General features: G+C 26.7%; 1 protein-coding gene across 1 annotated transcript; it reads right to left on the bottom strand.

The window, feature by feature from the left end:
* Window positions 1–2,885: 2,885 nt before the first annotated feature.
* LOC101492395 (homeobox-leucine zipper protein ATHB-40) lies at window positions 2,886–5,012 on the bottom strand. Its single transcript, XM_004511956.4, has 3 exons — window positions 4,794–5,012; window positions 4,382–4,701; window positions 2,886–3,279 (listed from the first exon to the last, which is right to left on the bottom strand). Exons 1-3 carry the CDS (start codon window positions 4,879–4,881, stop codon window positions 3,034–3,036), a joined length of 654 nt encoding a protein of 217 aa, XP_004512013.1. The 5' UTR covers window positions 4,882–5,012; the 3' UTR covers window positions 2,886–3,033.
* Window positions 5,013–20,106: the final 15,094 nt, after the last annotated feature.

The raw sequence follows: 20,106 nt of genomic DNA, 5'->3' as shown, positions 1-20,106 counted from the left end.
ATTTAATTAATGAATTAATTATACTAATTTAGAAATAATTAACATTTAGATATCAAAATCATAAATTTATTTTTAATATAGATTATAAATAATATAAAAATAATGAGATTACTAAACATAAAAATGTAGTTAGTTTAATTAAGCAAATAGTTTCATAAAAATTAGATGTCGTTTTCAACGTGCAATTCAACATTAATTATTTTATATCTAGATAAGATCAAATGAATATGAAGATTCAAATAAACCAATTAAATTGATTTAATTTTTTTTTGTTCAAATTTAAATAGAACTTAAACTATCAAATTCAACTTCTATTATTTTAGATATCATTTTCATTTTATTCATATTCAATTTCTCAAAATTTGAAGTAAATTGTTATATTTTATTAATATTTGAAATTAATAGTATTATATTAAAGATTAGTCCCTTAATTTAATTTCAATTAACATTTTAATTATTTATCTTTTATTTTATTTTATTTTATTTTATTTCCCCGATCTGGCCCTCACTATTGTCACGTTTTAGAAACTTCCATAAGGATATTATCCTCTCACTATCATATTTCAGAAACTTTCATAAGGCTTAGCTCTCACTCTTCTACGTGTTCATTGGACTTTGACCCTAACAAATGATAATTTTTTATTCAATTTAAATTTAATTAAATTTATTATATTTAAATTGATTATTATATTATAATAAATTGATTATGTAATTAAATAAATTATTTCAAATATATATGAAATTGAATAAAATTTCATTTTCATTAAAATAATAATAAAGCTAAATACTAAAACATTAATTAAATTAAATTATTTAAAATGATTAATAAGACAGACAAATAAATTTAAAAATAAAGCTAAATACGAAAACATTAATTAATATCCCAATATTACAAAAAATCAGAAAATGGAGAAAAGAGAGATCAATGGAGAAAAGAGAAAATGGACAAAAAATAATAATTTACATACTAAGATAGTAAAGAGAGATAAAAAAATAAAAAAAGAGATATCGAAAATGGAAAATAGAGATAATGAAACTACGGAAAGAGATGAGAGTAGAGTATAAAATTTGAAAATAAAGAAGAGAAAGAAAAAGAAGAATAGAAATGAGGAAGAATAGAGAGAAAAAAAAAAAGAGAGAGAAGAGAGAAAAGAGCTAAGCGCATTTTGCAACAAAAATATTCCTTGCCCATATTTTAATCGAGAACTTTAGTCGTAACAAAATTTTAATGGAAAAAGAACTCATAGACTTTGATCCTAACAAATATTTAATGGAACAACACCTAAGGTTATGATTCTCACAAATTTTAAGTGTCCATATTTTAGGGCTATAACACTCAAAATTCAACACAATTATATAGTGAAATTCCCTAGTGAGAACTAAAAGGTCCTAACAATTTCCTGGGGCTTTTATTTGAAGTTATTCTTGTTGTGAGTTAAATTTAAGACCTTCTTATTATTTCAATGTTATGGCCCTTACCCCAAACTACCTCTATATCTTTAAAAATATTATTGTTTTTTTTAAATCCATAAGACCAACTTTACTAATATGTGCGATTAAAAAGTAATTTAAATATTGTGCAATAACTTATATATAATGATTTGATTTAACAAATATAGTACTATTTAAATTTCTTATTAAGGAGATGTCCTATTCTATCTTGAGCATGTCTCTAAGAGGAGTGCTAATCTGGATATATAATATACATTGAAATTTATAATAAAATATTAAATTTGAATAAGGTGAAAACAATAAAAGTAGATGAGAGGTAATTCCTATTTTGTTTGTAATGCTTGAAATTAAGGTCGTGCGTGCCCTTAAATGACAAACAATTCTTTTAAATTAAAGCTTTTGTCTATTTTTTAAGGGTTTGTTTGGGAATTGAATTTTGAAGTATTTTAATAGGGATGATTTTGAAACTAAATCTATCTCAATTTAGATATTTTATAGTTTCTTTGATTTAAAAAAAATGACATCTCCTCTCTTTGACTCTAAAACACCCATTCAAACATATCCATATTCAAGCACCCACCCATACTTATACTTAGGAGGAATAACACATGCGGTTAAGTCACATGCATTATTTCTTGGGTTGGTTCATATATAGGGTAGGTAGATCAATTGATTTGTTTTATTTGTTTATTTATTTATTTATTTCTTTCTAGGGTGTAAATCAATGGATTGTGTATCCTAGATAACGATTTCAGAATCATTTTGTAATAGAATGAAGGATCTTTTATATTCTTTTTAATAAAGAAATTTCTTTTAAAAATACTTTAATTTTGGGTGAAAAAAAAAAGCAAACAATCTTTAGGAATAAAATCAGACCGCACTTTATACTATCTATATATGTCAAGTTAAGGGAAAAAGATCAATTAAAATAGTTATAATTACCTTTACACCATTGATGTACAGATAAGTATGTTATATAATCTTCTATGTGAGAAAAAAAAAATCTCGTATATTGAGGGCAAGGAGTGGATAATTTTAATTCAGGATTGATTGACACAATCATCATATATATATGATAGCTTGAATGTGTTCATATACACTAGAAATAAACGGTATATATATGCAAATATAAGTTAATAAGGAATTCCATTGTTATTAATTACATATTCCGAAATTATAAATCTGAAAAATTTGCATATATTGCCAAAAATAAAGCATAAATAAGGTGACCCGGTTGGTTAGAATTCAATATGATTAATTACCATATATAGCCCAGCTTATCCAATGAACAGTTTCACTTAATAATTAATTTCAATTTTGTATAATTTGATGAGACGCAAATACACGGAACATATTTATAGTATATATCCTCTACTAATTTAGTGCAACCAAAAAAGATATTGCCATTTGGGGGTCAAAATAAAAATCATTATGTTAATGGATATATATATTATATTCCCAAACCATAGTCAAATTAAATACACACACTAGCTAGGAACAATTTAATTTACATATTGGATCATATAATTCACATTCACGTTATCTACAAATGCCTAAATTGGTAAATATTCTTATTGTTTTTTAGATATACAAATTGATCCATTCCATGCCATTGAAGTAATGTGTCTCATTAGGCACGTAAAACACATCATCATCATATACATCAACTCCAAATTCACCTAGAAATGGTGGGTCCACCACTTCCATTGATTGTGACTCATGTGATGAAGTACTTGAGCTATTACTTGGGTCGACTCTTTCAATGGGTTCTCGAAGCCTTTGAATCTCTTTCTCTGCCTCACAAAGTTGCTCCCTTAGCTTTAAAACCTATACAAACAAAACAAGTAATGGATCACATGGAGTAAGATTTTGAATTCTGATGATGATAAGATCTACACAAAGATTAAAAAAGTTACGATTATTTAATGAAATAGACACGTGGTAGACATTGATTAGAGAATTATATGGAGTTTCACGTGGGAAGATATGTCACGTTTCTACTTCATAGTAAGTGGGCCTTGAGAAAAGCCCAACATGAAATAATGTTGTACGGAATTATGAAACAAGTTGAACAAACAGTGTTGTTTGTTGTCTACTAAGGTAGCACTTTGTTGTTCTTTTGTTTGTGTTCTTATCTTTCTTTTTTTGTATTATTAATTATTTTTTTAGAAAAATTCACATGACATTATTTTTTAAAAGAAAAATGAAAGATAAAAAAATAACTATTAATTAAAATCACATTAATGTATCAAACGAAATTAAAATTATATCTCTTAAGATTTCATCGTATAATGTAAAATACATTCTTCATAAACATTTTTTTTTCTTCTATTAATTTAATGTTTTATATGTGATTGTAGAAGATTTAAATTCCTACTTCGAGCCTAGAGCTCATATGCACATTCATGTGGTGGGTCTAAGTTTCCGACTTTTTTTTTTCTAATGGATTTCTTTTCTTTTTGCTTTGTCCTTAAGAACCGGTTGCATGCGAGTGCTTATTCTCTATTTCAAAACTTATGGGATTAAACTACGCAAACAACTTTTTTAAATAAATAAAGGCAACAACGACATGTAGAGCTAAAGTAACAACAATATAAAGAATAAAAAAATATCAAGACCACTAGAGAAGAAACATGGTGGCATTCATGCCACAAATTGACCTAAAAAAATCACACTAGTACTATATATTGTTGAGAGCAAAAACTAGTATACTTGGCTAACTACAAAGTAATTGAAGGAAAACATGGTAGTTTTAACTTTCAAATTAACTCTCTAGACTATAGTATGAGCCAATGAAATTGTCTCTATCACTTGCAAATTCACGAGCTCTTACTTTTAAATAATAGTTAATTTTTGAAAAAAAATTAACCTATAGTTTATTGAAATTATAGCTAGGTTAGTTGTAATAATAAAATAAAAATATATATACCTCAGTTTCAAGGCGACATTTCTCGAGCAAAGTGGATTCATTAATTTTTTTAAGATTTGAGTATTCTTCTTCAAGTTTTTTGTTCTTCCAACGAGCTCTTCTATTTTGAAACCAAACAGCAACTTGTCTAGGATCCAAACCAAGCTCCATTGCAAGCCTATCTTTCCTTTCTGACTCAAGTTTGTGTTCATTTCCAAAATTTTGTTCAAGCAAATTAACTTGTTCTTCACTTAGCTTTCTCTTTTTGTTCATTTCATTACCACCGTTTTCTCCTCCTTTGCTCTTCTTATTACGTCTCCGTCTTGCCTTCTTATTCTCCCCTAAAAAAATAATAATTATATAATTAATATTATAACATATGATACAAGAAAATGCTAATTAATTAAAGTGCATGGATTTGATGGTAATTAACCTTGTTGAGAAATAATTTGAGTGTATGCACTAGAGGGGAATAGTTGAGAAATGAGCATCATTTGGTCTTGGGTTGGTCCATGGTTCATTGTTGTTGTTTATATTGTGTCTTATGATAAGTATCACTCTCTTTGTTCCTAACTCAATGGATAGCTTTCTCTTTTATCCTAAAAGAATGAGTGAGATGTTTTCCTTGTTTTTGGAGAGACAACATAGGCCTTCTATATATTTATATAGGGAAAATGATGCGTGTCCATTTAGCTTGTGTTCATCAAAGCCCTTTGTCGAAGTGCCCCATGCATATAGTGCCATTCTTTATTTTATTTTACTAGTATTAAAAATTGTTGTTAACACATGATGTGTATGTACGGACGCAGCACAATAAACAGATCATAAGATATACAATTTTTGTATGAAATATACACAATATATCTATACATATGTTGTTCATATATACAACATATACCAATTTTAGGGTAACACTTTTTCTTTAATTTGATCCGTAAGTCAAGGGATCTCGAATTTAAACTCAAAAAATTAACGTAACAATTAATTTATTAATATTTGTTGACAAATATAGTATTTCAATGGTTTATTTTAAGATATCAGATATAAAAATTTTATTTTGAAACTTTTGCTTTTGACTATTAATTTCAAAATTCAAAAGGTTGATTATTTAACAAAAAAAAGATTATAGTTTAAAATCTTTAACTTGTGCCCTTATAAACCCATATTTATTTATTAAAAAAATAATTGAATTTTTCCAATAACCACATCCAATTTTATAAGTTGTAATTTTTAGATGGTTAGTCATAGTTATAGTTTTTGAGAGAAAAGAAAAAGAAACAATAATAAAAAGAGAAAAATGAGAAGAAAATGAAACACAAATAAATACAGCGAAATTGATATGATACATTGGTGTTTTATTAATACTATGTATTCATTAATTTGTCAATGGCAAATCTCCATCTATAAAACTCAATTTCATTAAAACTAATGTAATATTAGTTATAAGAATATGATTATAATAAGAATATAGTCCGTATAATTTTTACACCATATTTAATTTTTCCTATTGAAGTTTGATATTCCTTCCATTTTTTTTTATAATTTTCATATTTTGACTTTTAACTCATATCAATACAATCAACAAATTTTGTTATTTTTAATATTATTATTATTTATATTTTTTCTGTAACATTTTTAATTATTTATCATTTCATTACGTTTCTTTCCTTCTATAATAAATAATTAAAAATATTAATAACAACTCAATTAAAAACAATGTATTAAATTTTAAAACGATAAATAAATAGAAATAATAATTTTATGCATATGCAACAATTAAAAAGAACGAAAGAATTATAATTATTTATATGGATATATACTACGCATAAACTTCTCAATTAATATTTCTTATTTTGAATAAGCGTAGATATTTTCACTCATAGAAAATATTAGTAAAAAAAGTAAATGAATTATCTACAATGTGTACGTGGCGGATCATGTATAGGACTATACCATCTCCCACCTTTTCTTTAATATTGATCACAGAATGGAGTAACATTGCAAGATAAGTATTGATATAATGCTCTTGTTTGTGTATAAACGGAAAGTCATCCACAAGTTAGGCTTTCCCAAATATGTTATTTAGAAAGAAAAATAAAGAGAGTGGAGGGATCATAAATTCATAATGGTGTGTGTGAAGAAATAGTTGGCCCCTACCCAAATAAATGTAATCTTTTTATTTTATCTTAAATATAAGGTAAAATAAATTAATAAAAATAAATGTAGTAATTTTTGTTGATCAAGAGTATAATTTTTAATATAAAAAGAAAAAATTGTGGATGGGTTGTGATCCCAAAGCTGAGCATCTCGACTATAGTAAACAATGAAGAGCCGTTAGCATTTGGATTTGGAAAAATGTAAGGCACTTTAATTTGTTGTCCAATTGGGAGGTACTACTCACTCACTTCTATGTGTTTGAGCCTAAGCCACACTCATTATAGCTTTGTGTTTTGTGGTTAGAGGCATGCGTGGCTCGAGATGAGTGAAGATTTGAGAATTCTATGCTTAGCAATTTACAAGTGACAAATCAACTTCCTTTCTATAGGTCCCCCACATCCAGCCTCTATTAGGCTTGTCGTCATTGTTGACGTAGTTACAACATTTTACAGTTAACTAACCTTTGAAAAAATATTTCATTGAGTTGCCTATTAAAATATATTAATGGACTATGTTTTCACATCTCTCCTTTTGTGGGATAATTTTGATCTTATCTTCGTCTATTCAAAATTGGAGTTTAGAAAGGTTTACTAGTTTTCAAGTGCATTTGAATTTGAATTTGGTACAAATTTGTTGAGGATTATAAGGATACGTGAGTTAGAGTTGGTTTTGATTTTTAAAATTACAAGGGATTTTCTACCATTTTTCAACTAAAAATCATAAGATATGGAATATACAAAGTCTTCTCTCTTACATATTTAATATCTAAATCATAGTCAATATTAAATTAATTATTTAAGTTTGAACTCAACAATCTTCTCTATAAGTGGGAGTCTTAATATTCTACGTTGTTATAAAACGAATTATCTTTTGTGACTATAACTTCAGAAAGATTTTCGACACAAAGATTTAATACTATAAGATTGACTCATACTCCCCCACCAAGTTGAATCAGTCTATGATATTATTTGCTGTGAACATCAGTCATAGACAAATTTAAGGAACACAAAAATATAACAAACGCCAAAATCGAAGAAAAATCATGACAATTGTCTAATGACAACAAAAAAATAACATTATGTGAGTTTTTTGCAATACACAAACTTCTCTCATACACTCAATACAATTTTAACATAAAAATATAAGAAAAATAAATCATTAAATACAAATTTAAAGTGTTACGAACTAATTCATCTTATAACGAATAATAAGAGCTCATACATATAATTTTAAAGTCTCTATGTCTTTATAATACTAGATGGAGTTCTACGAATTGAGATATTTGCTTCTCTAATAAGATAAATCTTGTAAGTTCGTTCAATGTTTGAACCTTGGCGTACCAACATCACAATAAAAGCTTCATGTAGTATACGGGACGAAGATACTCCATGAATCCAATTTCTTCCTCCCCATTCTACAGTTTTTAAATGTATTTTCCTAATTTGATCACGATTATTATTTTTCATTAATAATATGAAACCCTTTATTTTTGTTTTTAATAAATAAAATACTACCTCGTAAAAAACATTTTGGTATCCCTCTAAAAATTAAATCTTTATTGGTTGCTCATCTTAATCGTACTCAAAACCACAAAACCAAAACGATGAAAGTAGAAGAAAAATTGATATGTTAGATTAATTTGCAATTAATAGTTAATTAGTAGTGTGTATCCCACCTTAAATGTGAGGCACTATTAGAGTATATATTATCACAATTGTATTCACACATATTAAATATTATTTTCATTCCATAAAAAAAAATGAGTTTTACGATCACTCTGCACAAATTCTTAATCTCATTAACCACTGTCATAGTTTTTTTACTTCAACTGCTTATAAAATAAATATTTATTATTAGCATTTTGTTTATGAAAGAGCTAAATTCATGATCTACTTACCATTTCAATTCTTATATTTTTAATCACATAAATTGTTAAATCACTCTATCATGGTATTGTATTGTCAAATTTGATGTATATGAAATAGATATTGTTTCGTATATTAAGTGTTAGTCAAGAAGTTTCGCATTAAATGAAACAAATAGATATTAAATACTATATAAGTGAGAAAAATTCATACATTCATTATCTTAAGATTTTTTATTAAGATGTATTGTTTAATTCACTTTTGTGATTGTTCTTAACTCAATATAATGATATATTCGAACCTCCTCATGATCAAATAGTGGTGTCAAAACTGGTGGTTGAATAGGATTTGTCAGATTCTTTGTATTGAATTAAATTCTTCAGGATTAAGGGTGTTCAAACGGTGTGTTCCGTTTTACGGAGCCACCGACGTTGCAAACGTATGTAGATAAAATAGCTTTTGCATGTAAGAAATAGCATACTCATATGAATGAATAGACTCGCTCGCACTTGAGGGAGAGATTAATAATGTCATCTATGACTTAAAAGTCCATATTAAAAAATGAAAGTTGAACAATATACAAGTAATAAAAATCATATATCCATTATTTTAAAGCTTTGAATAAAAGTGGTTATGAATCTATTTGTGTGATTACTCGTAATTCAATATATTGATCTTTAGCTCAAAATATAGTCTTTGGAGACACTGTTCTAAAGACATAAGTTAACGAAACCAACTATAAAATAAAATTTTTTGTTAAAAATACATGAAACAGTTGTGTCTAAAGGGAAATTGTTAGATATTGTTTTTGTGTGTCAAAAGTATTGGATTTGAGTTATTGGTTGGTGTAAAAAAATCAAAAGGTGTACAGTAGTTTGTTGAGCGTACATAATTGCTGTCGATCTTTACAAGCCAGCCAGTGAATTGGGACTAATAGCATATATACTAGGCTCGATTCCACATGCGAATAAAAAAACAAAAACTTGTCATTACGTTTATATGGTTTGGGTGTAGTGTAAGTGTTAGTGTAAGTGTAAGTGTAGTACCGCACACACACAGCACAAAACAAAATGGACCCTGTTCTGACTACATCCTTGTCATCCATCACCACTTTATATTTTTCTCACTTTCACTTTTTTTTCTTTTCAATGTTTTCCCTTATAAATTAAATTGACTGATACTACGTGGCAATAATCTAGTCAACCTATTGAGGAATATTCAGATTCAATCCTTGACAAGAAATAAAGTGTGGCCACTTTGTCTGTCCTTCAAAAAGGTTCTCTACATCAACATGTCTTGGACTTGATTGATGAATGAATGAATGGAGTTATATATGTGTCAAGCAATAAACAATGAATGAAGTTAATTTGTTTTTCATGGTGTGGTGATCAAAATTAATTTAGTACCATTATTTCTATTTAATCACATTTAAATATATTAAAATTAATTATTTTTTTAATAAAAAATATAATAAATATCATTGATTCATACAATTGAGAGATTTAAAATTAAAATTATTAATATCAATATATTTATCAGTTAAAACAAAATTTAAAGACAATTATTTCTTTTATTTTATAATAAATATCACTTTTAAAAATAAATTTTTTTTATAAATTTAATTTAGATATATCAACTTGTTAATAACTATTTTTGTTTATATTTTATTTCAAACAAAATACTTTTTAATAATTTAATAATATCTACAATTTATATTCACCGGCAACTTTTTGTAATAGATGTAACAAATACCATAGAACTTATAATTAAAGACATAGATAATATATTATATTTTATATTTATGATAATGATTAAAACACTAATATCAAAGTAAATAACGCGATAAAAATATTATACTCTCAATGAATGATCTATTTATATAAAAAAAAATATTTTAAAATAAATTATCATTTTAATTTTAATATAATATCAATTAATGTTTTTAATTGTATGGAAAAATTAATTTTTATTTATTTATTTAAAAGTGAAATAAATTGATAAGAAAAATGGGAAAAAAGCATAAGTGATATTTTACTCTCTTCCCTATCCGTAACCAATGACATACATCTGTTTCTTTCATCATACCTCTGAAGTGTTTATTCTCGTGTGCAATGATCAAATTAGCTTATTTTTCAGGGTTCCCTAAGGAGACATATGTACCTTGTTTTTTTTTTTTTTGCAGACTTTTTCTTTTTTCTCTTTTTAATTCTGGTATCTGTTCTATCCACGACTTTCATTGGACACCTTTTAATTAGCCTGCTGTACTACCAAATTGGACAACTTCCAATCATGTCACATTTTTATCAAATTTTTTTTTTTCTCCAAAAGAAAAGTACGACATAATTTTTACCTTGGTTAATTAAATCAGAACCCTTTTGAATTTGATAAATTAATTAAATTATAAAATGAAGGGACATATAAATTAATTGAGGATATAAAGTTATTAATAACACTGCCAATTTACTTTGGCCAAGAACATCACTTCTCTCTTTTTTTTTTCCTAAAGCAAAAAGTAGATATGAAAGAACCTCACTTCTTCAGCTCACAGACTAGTGAAAGTAGTGAAGGCAGGTTTGTTAGTAAAGAGATGTTTGTGGGTGCTAAAGAGCTGGCAAGTTGGAACATGATAATGCAGCACAATTGAATTTGTTGATAGAAAGGCATGCAAAGACAAATAACTTTATATAGTTATGCTTATTTTTTAAAAATATCTAATTTTATTCTACTAATTTTTATGTTAAAATGAATTTTATTTATTAATTTTTTTAATAAAAAATAGTTATGGAGTAGAAGTTTTGTATGCCCATGATCTAAAAATCTAAACTTCATAAATGTATAATTACATAGTTTATTAAATTAAAGAGCTTAATTATGATCTATAATTAAATTACATTTTCTATCATGTGAATTGACATTATGATTTTTAGGTTTATTATCTATGAAAAATCTACCGTAAAATACTACTCATAAAACTTATTTTTCATTGAGTAATCTTTTAGAAATAGCTCATATGGATTAATTTAAAACAAATGAATTATTTTAGTGTGAGAAAATCTCAACAATTTAAATGATTATTTTGAAACATTTCTAAGGATAAAAACACATGATTAAATAATATTCTTACTAGTATTATTATTATTATAATAACATTAATATTCTTAATTGTGTTGACAATGAAAACTATCATTATCTTCTACTCATAAGACTATCGATCTCCCTTTCGGCAAACTTAACTTTTTCCAGTAGTAGTGTTGTTAGCAAGTAATTGCAATTGCCATGTATGGTGAAAAAGAAGGAAAAAGGAAAGAAAAGAATAAACCTTGCACTATAGTATTTAGTTTATCAACGACCTTCTAAAAAGAATACATGCTTTTCTCGTGATTATATGATTATTAAAAAAGAAAGACAATGTTAAGAAAGTTAATTTAATTAGTGAAAGGGTTTGGAATATGTAAGAATGAGAGAAAAAAAGATGTATTATCCAAAATGTGAATAGGAAAGGGAAGCACATGGGTTCAACTGAAGAAACTCATTGCGTGTCAACTCCCCTTAATGACTTGAAGGGACCACACACTCTATCCACATTACACGCGTAACTTTTTTCTTCCTCTTCATTTACACCTACTGTAGCCGCCACAATTGACAACAAATATTCATATTTTTCATTTTACATTTTTTCATTTTATTTTATTGGCTTCAAGAAGACTTACAAGAGAAACGATACTTAATATGGTTAAAGTGTGTTCCCTTAGACAAAAGCTCTTTGTCAAAAACTACCCACAAATTCATAACTAAAATGCTGGATGAATTCAACGAACCTGTCCACAAAAGTGAGAGGTGAATATATCAACAACATTAGCCATGCGGGACATTGATTGAGATTGATACTATATTATTATATGGTTATTTACATTAATATCCAATTCCTTCATATCGTTTTCAATCCAAAAGTGAAAACGGATATGTTTTGGAAATTTTCCATTTCTAGGGGTTAAAGCTAGGATTATTTTTTGGGGGGGTAATAGATCATATTTATTTTAAGTAATATTGGATATGGTGAGATTATAAAGTAGTCTTATTTACTAGAGGTGATAAATAAATGGATTTAAAGTATAAAGATAAAAGGTGTGGTAATTAATAGAGGATAAGGATGAAGATCATAAATCTAAGTCAGCAGTGAAAAAGAGGAAATATATATATATAGAGAGAGAGATTCGATCTTAAGTTATTTATGCTGGCAATTGAAGCTAATTTTGGGATTAATCAATTTGACATATTTTAATTGTTTAATTAATAAATATAGATAGTAAAATATGCTAAAGAACATGCGCGTGACACGGGCGAGATTCCTTTGGTTATGCTTTTGAGTTGTTTTATAATCTTAACTTTAATTTAACTAAACTAATCAATCAACTCAAAACAAAAATTTGGGCTTAAACAAGTGGGTGTCATGTTTATTCCGACACATCCAGCCCTTGTTTCCTATCTTCCAAACTTTCTTTTAATTTGATGAAGTATCTTAATCAAGTTTTTTAGTCGCACACTCTTGCTAATCAAAGTGGATTAATATTTCCATTGATTATGATATTTCATTTCATAATCAACGTGTGATGAACCAATAAAATCTAGTCATAAGAATTACTAGTTAGTTTGATATAATTTCCCTTTTTGTTGCTTTTAAAAAAATAAACACAATTTAGCATAGTGGACCCGCTTTTATGAATCTAACACGTTGGTTGAGACACAAAATAAAAGTTCAACGTATACGCATGACTAATGTGTAGTAATTTTTATGAGCAAAAATATAGGTTTTCTCCACGGAACCTAGTTCCATTGTTCAAACACCAAATTTGGTTGTAAAAATTAATATATGAATAGATATTTATAATCATTAGGAACCTCTCAAATCTCTATAGATATTAATTTGAACGGTCGACATGGATAATGATATTGTAATAATGATACATGTGACGTGACCTATATTATAAACATCAAACGATTAATTTTGTTTGTGTTGTAAGCGTCACAACAATACACTTCCATGTTTCCCTCCTTCCAGACTAATCCCTTTCACCCTAGCTTTAGCCATTAATAAAATATTACTACTACGTGCTTAATTTATATATCATTTTTCAATGCAAGATTAATGGTTTGTGTAATTGAATCGTAAGCCTACACTATTTCTTTCCTTTATATATATATATATATATATATATATATTTTAATTAAAATACGTAACCTAGCTATAGGCCTAGTTTTCAACAATTAACCCCTAAATTGCGCCACAATTTGGGCCATCATAGCTAGAATAGATTAATTTGTTCTCTATGACTCTTGGCTAGCTCGAACTTCAAGGTTAGAGTGGCTCACGCACCCACACAATACAAACCAATCACTCCAAAGCCCTTGGACCAAGACAATGTCATTGGTTCATGAACAAACAAAATGTTATGTCAGCAAGTGCCTTTTATGTTAGAGAGCGACTAGCAATCAATTAACCCCCACTCATTTGGTAAAAATAAAATACTATTGAGAGGGATAAGAATATGAATTTAATTTCATTCAAATGCTTATTGATTTGATTCTAAACAAAATCATTGTTATTAATTAATAAAAAAGATAAAAAAGATTTGTATTAGATTGACCCAATTAATTGAAGTTATTTAGTACATAATGTAATTTCTTAATTACAAAAATCTAAGAAGAAAAACAATGATAAGCCTTACTCTTAAGATCTTAATTATAAAAGAATTTTATTTAATAATTTACTATCTCAATTTCGTCAAAAAATAATTGATTGTCTTAAGTAGTGAATATATTTGCTCTCTCAATTTCTTATTATCTATTCTTTATAATACACTTAAAAAAAAACAAATATTAAGATCTTTTATAGTACATTAAAAAAAAACAAATATTAAGACCTTTTCTTAGGATGCATGTTGTAAAATCAGGAAAATAAAGTTTTATGTTAAAATAAATAATTTTAATTTTTTTTAAATTTCATACACCACTTCTAAAATAATATATTTATATTTGATTTCTCAATATTTGTTTTTAAAACACTTGTTAATATTTGACTTCAAAATAATATTAAAAAATTACAATAATAAATGGAGCTAGCTTGTTGATTTTGATAAAAGAAGAGTGTAGAAAAAGCCATCCAAAAAGAGAGAGCATTTTTCCATTGGAAGGCAAAGCCAAAGCCAAAGCTAGTCCTTTTCATCAAAAAGTTTGAAGTGTTAATTATGAACACACATACATATAGGTTGGATTATTCCCCTATTAAAAGCAACAAATCTCCACAGCTAAGTCAGTATCTTCGAGAGAGTTGTATAAATATATTAATCAAAGATTCTGCTACTTGATTTAAATAATTTTTAATCCCTTAATTACTAATTAAAAAATAATTAATTGTTATTAAAGAATTAAGCAAATGTACGAAACGTGGCAGGTTGAGTTGTGGGTATGTGGCGTTACTTCCTCCTTTGGTTCCAATTTATTTCACACTCTTTAAGGGATTCCAAGCTGGCTAAAGCACATGGATGCCACTGATTTTGTTGCTATATTTTTTTATCTCTTTTGGGGTTCTCAATATGGAGCTGAAAACTAATACTTTCATAATAGTAACATTGAGTACTAATTAAAGATAATGTGTGGTACAAAAATGGAACACGTGGGTCATGTGTCCATCTAGGAGATATCGAAATGGAATCTTGGAACCAAATAAGATCGTTACCTAGATTGATTTCATTTTCAGGTGTTCTTTGATCCGAAGACAGCTACCAAGATTTATCATCCGCTCTTACCCTCTACCTTTTTATTTTTATTTTTATATAATTTTATCTTAACTTTGAGTTATGCATCACATTGCTTCGTGGTTCATATAAACCTCACATTCATCAATGGTATAGACGGGGCACAAAGGTTACCCGTTTCGTTAAATGGAAATTATATATACAATGTCTTATGAGAAGTTCTATGGTATATAAATTAAGAATTTAATTTATATATTGTAAGTGTAAAAATATTTAACAATTTGTTCTAATTATTATATTATTAAAAATATTTGATTTTTATTATAATTACCATGAAATTAATTCATGTGAATGGTTTTGATATGTAGATAATTTAAATTTTTTAAATTGATAATATTCAAGAATTAAACTCTTAAATTAATAGTTAAATAATTTTATTAAATAAATTATTTTTTATTATAATAACTAAATATCATCTATTAAAAATGCCAACGAAATAAAACTTATTTTTTCTTGAATTTTTATTACTCATGATAGTAAATATTTAATATTTTTTACGATAAAATGTAAAAAAAAAATGTAATACTTGTAAACAATGAAATGATATTTTTTCTTATGAAATAATTTATTTTAAAATACAAAAGTCAATATATATATATATATATATATATATATATATATATATATTTATTTGATTCATAATATCTAATATTAATTTATTGATTTAGAGCACAAATATATCAAAATACTTTAATCTATAAATATACCATAGAAGCTTCCGTATCTTATTTATATCAAAGTAGATATCTTTTATGTGAATATTAATTAGCGAACATTCATAGATATTTACGAATATCATTTTTTTAAGAAAATGTTATTTATATGATAAGTTTCCTCCTCTTTTGACAAGACAAAAAAGTATTAGCACATAAATGTTAAGAATGTGTTTGTTTTAAATTATTTGGAGAGAAAATCACTTTTTGTAATAACAATTCATCATGTATGTTTAAGGATTTTTTCTTTCAAAAATCATTTTGTTTTAAAAAGGACTTTTTTGTTAATTAAAAATAAAAAATAAAAAATAAAAACTAATTTGATTAGCTTTTGAACAAAAATCATTTTTCACGAAAGAGAACAAAATACACAATATTTTTTAAAAAAATTTTAAACTATTTAAAATTATAAAATTACTTTTATTTTAATATATAACAAAAATATACCCTAATACATTAACACATAAACAAAATTCATCACAAAATTCCACCAAAAAATATTAATAAATTAATACATAAATAAAGTACATTACAATTTAGTATTTTTATCAATTTACTAACGAGAATGGATACTCGCGAGTACAAATACAATTAAATCTACCTTTATATTCATTAATGGACGACAAATTGCAATATATGTTGATATTTACATATACAAAGTTTTTGCCATATCTAATCATGCTTTTTATTGTTTCATACCTTGATTTCCACCTTAAGTCAGCGACACTAGATTTATGAGGTATTGTTTGTGGCATTGCATTTCTAAGTCATCCTAGTTTTGTCTTTTGTAAAAGGTGTTTTAGTGGATTGAGGAGTATGACTGTTTATAAAGTACTCTTGTTTTCTAAATAGTGTGAATTTTTTTATGTGCCGGTATTGTAGTCCCATAATCAAGGTTTAAGAGGAACGTCAACTCCCATGTCTGGCTTAGGCCATTTTTTAACGTTAATATTTTGAGCTCAATTTGCAACTCTATATTTTTAAAGATATTGTCTACTTTATATAGATTTTGTGTGGGTTCTCACCATTTTGTTCATTGTAAAAAGTGTCTCAATAGATTGAGTTGTAAATATTTATAAACTACCTTTTATCTCAGTTTTCAAGCAATGTTTTGTTTTTTTTAGTATATTAGAAAATTTGGCTATATAATAAGTGGGTCAAATCAACATTACACACTTTTACCATATTAGCAAATACACAATTAGGGTTAGAGATAACATATTTCCTTCACCTTTAAGAAACCTAAGAGTGTTCCAATTATTATGCAATTGATGACTAGTTGACCCCAATAACCTCTAAAGTTCTCCTTACTGAATAATCATGCATTGAAGCTACCTTTACCAAAAGTACATCCTCAGGTCCAATCGTCATCAAGGATTTCACCATTACAAAAATGACCTCCCGATTCATCAGTTGAATGATGCTTACTAGTAGTTGGAAATATGAGAGAATTTTATCTCTTATTGTCCTTTACTTCACTTAAAAACGTAGATGTCGACTAATTAGTTAAATACTCAATCCATTCTTAAATATAAGATTATCATGAGGTTTTTCATTGTCTCTTTTTGTAAGATTGTTTGCAATATTTAATTGTATTAATCATTTATTTTGTAACATACTCCTAATTACGTTACATTTTTTTAACTTATAAGAAATATTATATAAGAAAAAAATCAATTTCCTAATAAGGTTAAATTTGTAAAGTAATACTAACTTTTTACAAATTTAACACTAGTGGTAACTTTTCCTTAATTTTTCGTGTTACGACAATGCTTTGGAAGATGACACACAATAAACTCTTGACAAATGCTAAGAGATGTCATAGAAACATGACATTTAAAGATCTTCGTCAACATTGTCTCTACCTAAGACCTTTATGCACGCTGTGAATGATTATGAAGAAGTCCAATTGTTATGGAATAAAGTTATTAAGCCTTGATTTTGGAGTAAATTTTGTAGCTTTGGTACTTACGCTTGGCTTTAGTAAAATCTTACTCACATCCACATTGGAAACATCTTGTGGGCATGGAAAATGTTCTTTGATATGGTGGTTAATAAACTATGAAAATATCAAAACTCTTCGATTTTCTCCCAAAGTACAAAGATAGAGAGTAATTTTTGACATTACATTTCTAACCAAGTTGACTTTATTCATAACTCTTTGATCAAAATCAAGGTTCTGAAGTAAAACTTTATTAACCATAGTCAAAAAGCATGGATTAAACTCATTGTGAGGGTTGTGAAGATGAATGTTGATGTTGCTTACACACATATTGATGGCTCGTCAGCTTATGGAGGAATCCTTCGCAACTATAATAGCGAGTTCATATGTGATTTCTACTGCAAAGTAATATTCAATAGCTATTTATTTTCAATGTGGACATTTTACAATGGTGTTTTATTATATGATGATAAATATATTCGTAATGTTATTTTTAGAATTGACTATCTAACTCTCTTCTTCAATCATTTAATGCCACATCAAGTTTTCATATTTAATTAAATTTAATTTTGAATTATCTTTGTCTTGTGTTGTGGGTATCATTATCCAACAAAACTCCAAGATACTCATTCCAATTTCAAATATAAACAAAAGGAGAATAAAAAAATTGATGTATTTGTTACAAATTTTAAACCAATTACATAAATTTTCTTTAATCATACTTTTACTTTTATTTGAGTGTAGGGGTTGTACTAAAAAATTCCCTTAAAATGTTTTTGGTCAATACAATTTCCCTGAAATTTAAGGAAACACGTGAAGGCGAGAAAATAGAAAGGGAAATTATATAAGCAATTCAGGCAACGAAGGATAAGGACAGTAAGGTTTACACGTTATGATGATGTCGGGCCTAAACCATAGTATAGTATTTAATCCTCAACAAGACACGGTTACTAAACTCTTTTTTTTTAAATTTGAATAATCGTATATGCATGCGTTTAATTGACTTATTAGGCCCATTAATCGTAAGTAAAAGTGGATTTATATACTATGTAGGGTGAGGTAGTAATTTGAAGTCCTGATTGGTGATGAAAAACATTATTTTTATAATGTAAGACCAATATTCTCTTTCCTACTTTCTTTACAAGTTATGTATATACAAACACTTCATAAAAAAAAAATAGATTGTTACTATTAAATTCCCCATTGAGAAATCTTTACACAAGAAAGGCATTAGCAGGCCAATTTCACACCTTGGAGGATTTGCGGACTTTTTACCATTTCCGATCCATTCACATTCCGCGCCCATACAAGACTTGTGTGCTTTCTATCTCAAAGTGAACGATAGTGACGTTTATGCCAAACCCATCCAATAATTTATTATCAAGCCAATAAATTAACTAGACTTGGTTTTAGTGAAATAAATATATATAATTAGGAAATGGCTTGTCGTCCCTCAAGAAATGCGTTGTTTTACCCTATAGTAGGTTTTATAAGTTAAAAAAAAGGATAAATACACTACTAGAAGCGTGAATCCGATAATACATTTTGCTAATTGTGAATAAAGATGAGTTATGAGATGAACAATCGTCATATAATTATATTCTTTTCAGGTTTCATTTGGGCCAATAATAATGAGTTATTTTTAGTTTCTTTTGACCTCATCCAACTTGTTTCCGATTGGACTTTAGTTTACCAAGCCCAATATCATCATATCCCAACAAAAAGCATTACACTAGATAACTTTCAAGGCAATTTTTTTTTTTCAAATAAAAAAATTAGATTGAGAATATATGAATTTTTTTATAACTCATTAGTAATTTGTAAATAAGTTTATATTTGGTTCCTTCACTATTAAAGAAATGATAGAACCAACCACCCACTACCATTTTGTGAGGTGGTTTTCATAGTCTTTCTTATTCAATAACCAATTGTAGGTTTAGTAGTTTTTTAAAATCATTCTCAAATCAAATTCAGTTCTAAACTGATTTGAAAATTGATTTATAAATATAAATTAGTTTAATATTTTAAATAAATTTTTAATAAAAAATTATTTTAAATTAGTTCTTTGGGAAAATAATTTTGAAATTTTCAAACAAAAATTTGGATTTAAAAAAAAAAAGATGTAAAAAGATTTCGATTATTTTTCAAAAATTTTTGGAGAAGATTTTTTTAGAAGAAAGTTTCAATTATTTTAAAAAAAAAATCAAAATAAAATGATTTAATTTTTTTTCAAAAAATGATTTTAATTTTTTTT

This window comes from Cicer arietinum, chromosome 8, assembly GCF_000331145.2.
Source record: "Cicer arietinum cultivar CDC Frontier isolate Library 1 chromosome 8, Cicar.CDCFrontier_v2.0, whole genome shotgun sequence".
NCBI classification, from domain to species: domain Eukaryota; kingdom Viridiplantae; phylum Streptophyta; class Magnoliopsida; order Fabales; family Fabaceae; genus Cicer; species Cicer arietinum.
The sequence above is the reverse complement of the archived record's forward strand: the minus strand, read 5'-3'. Positions and strand labels throughout refer to the sequence as shown.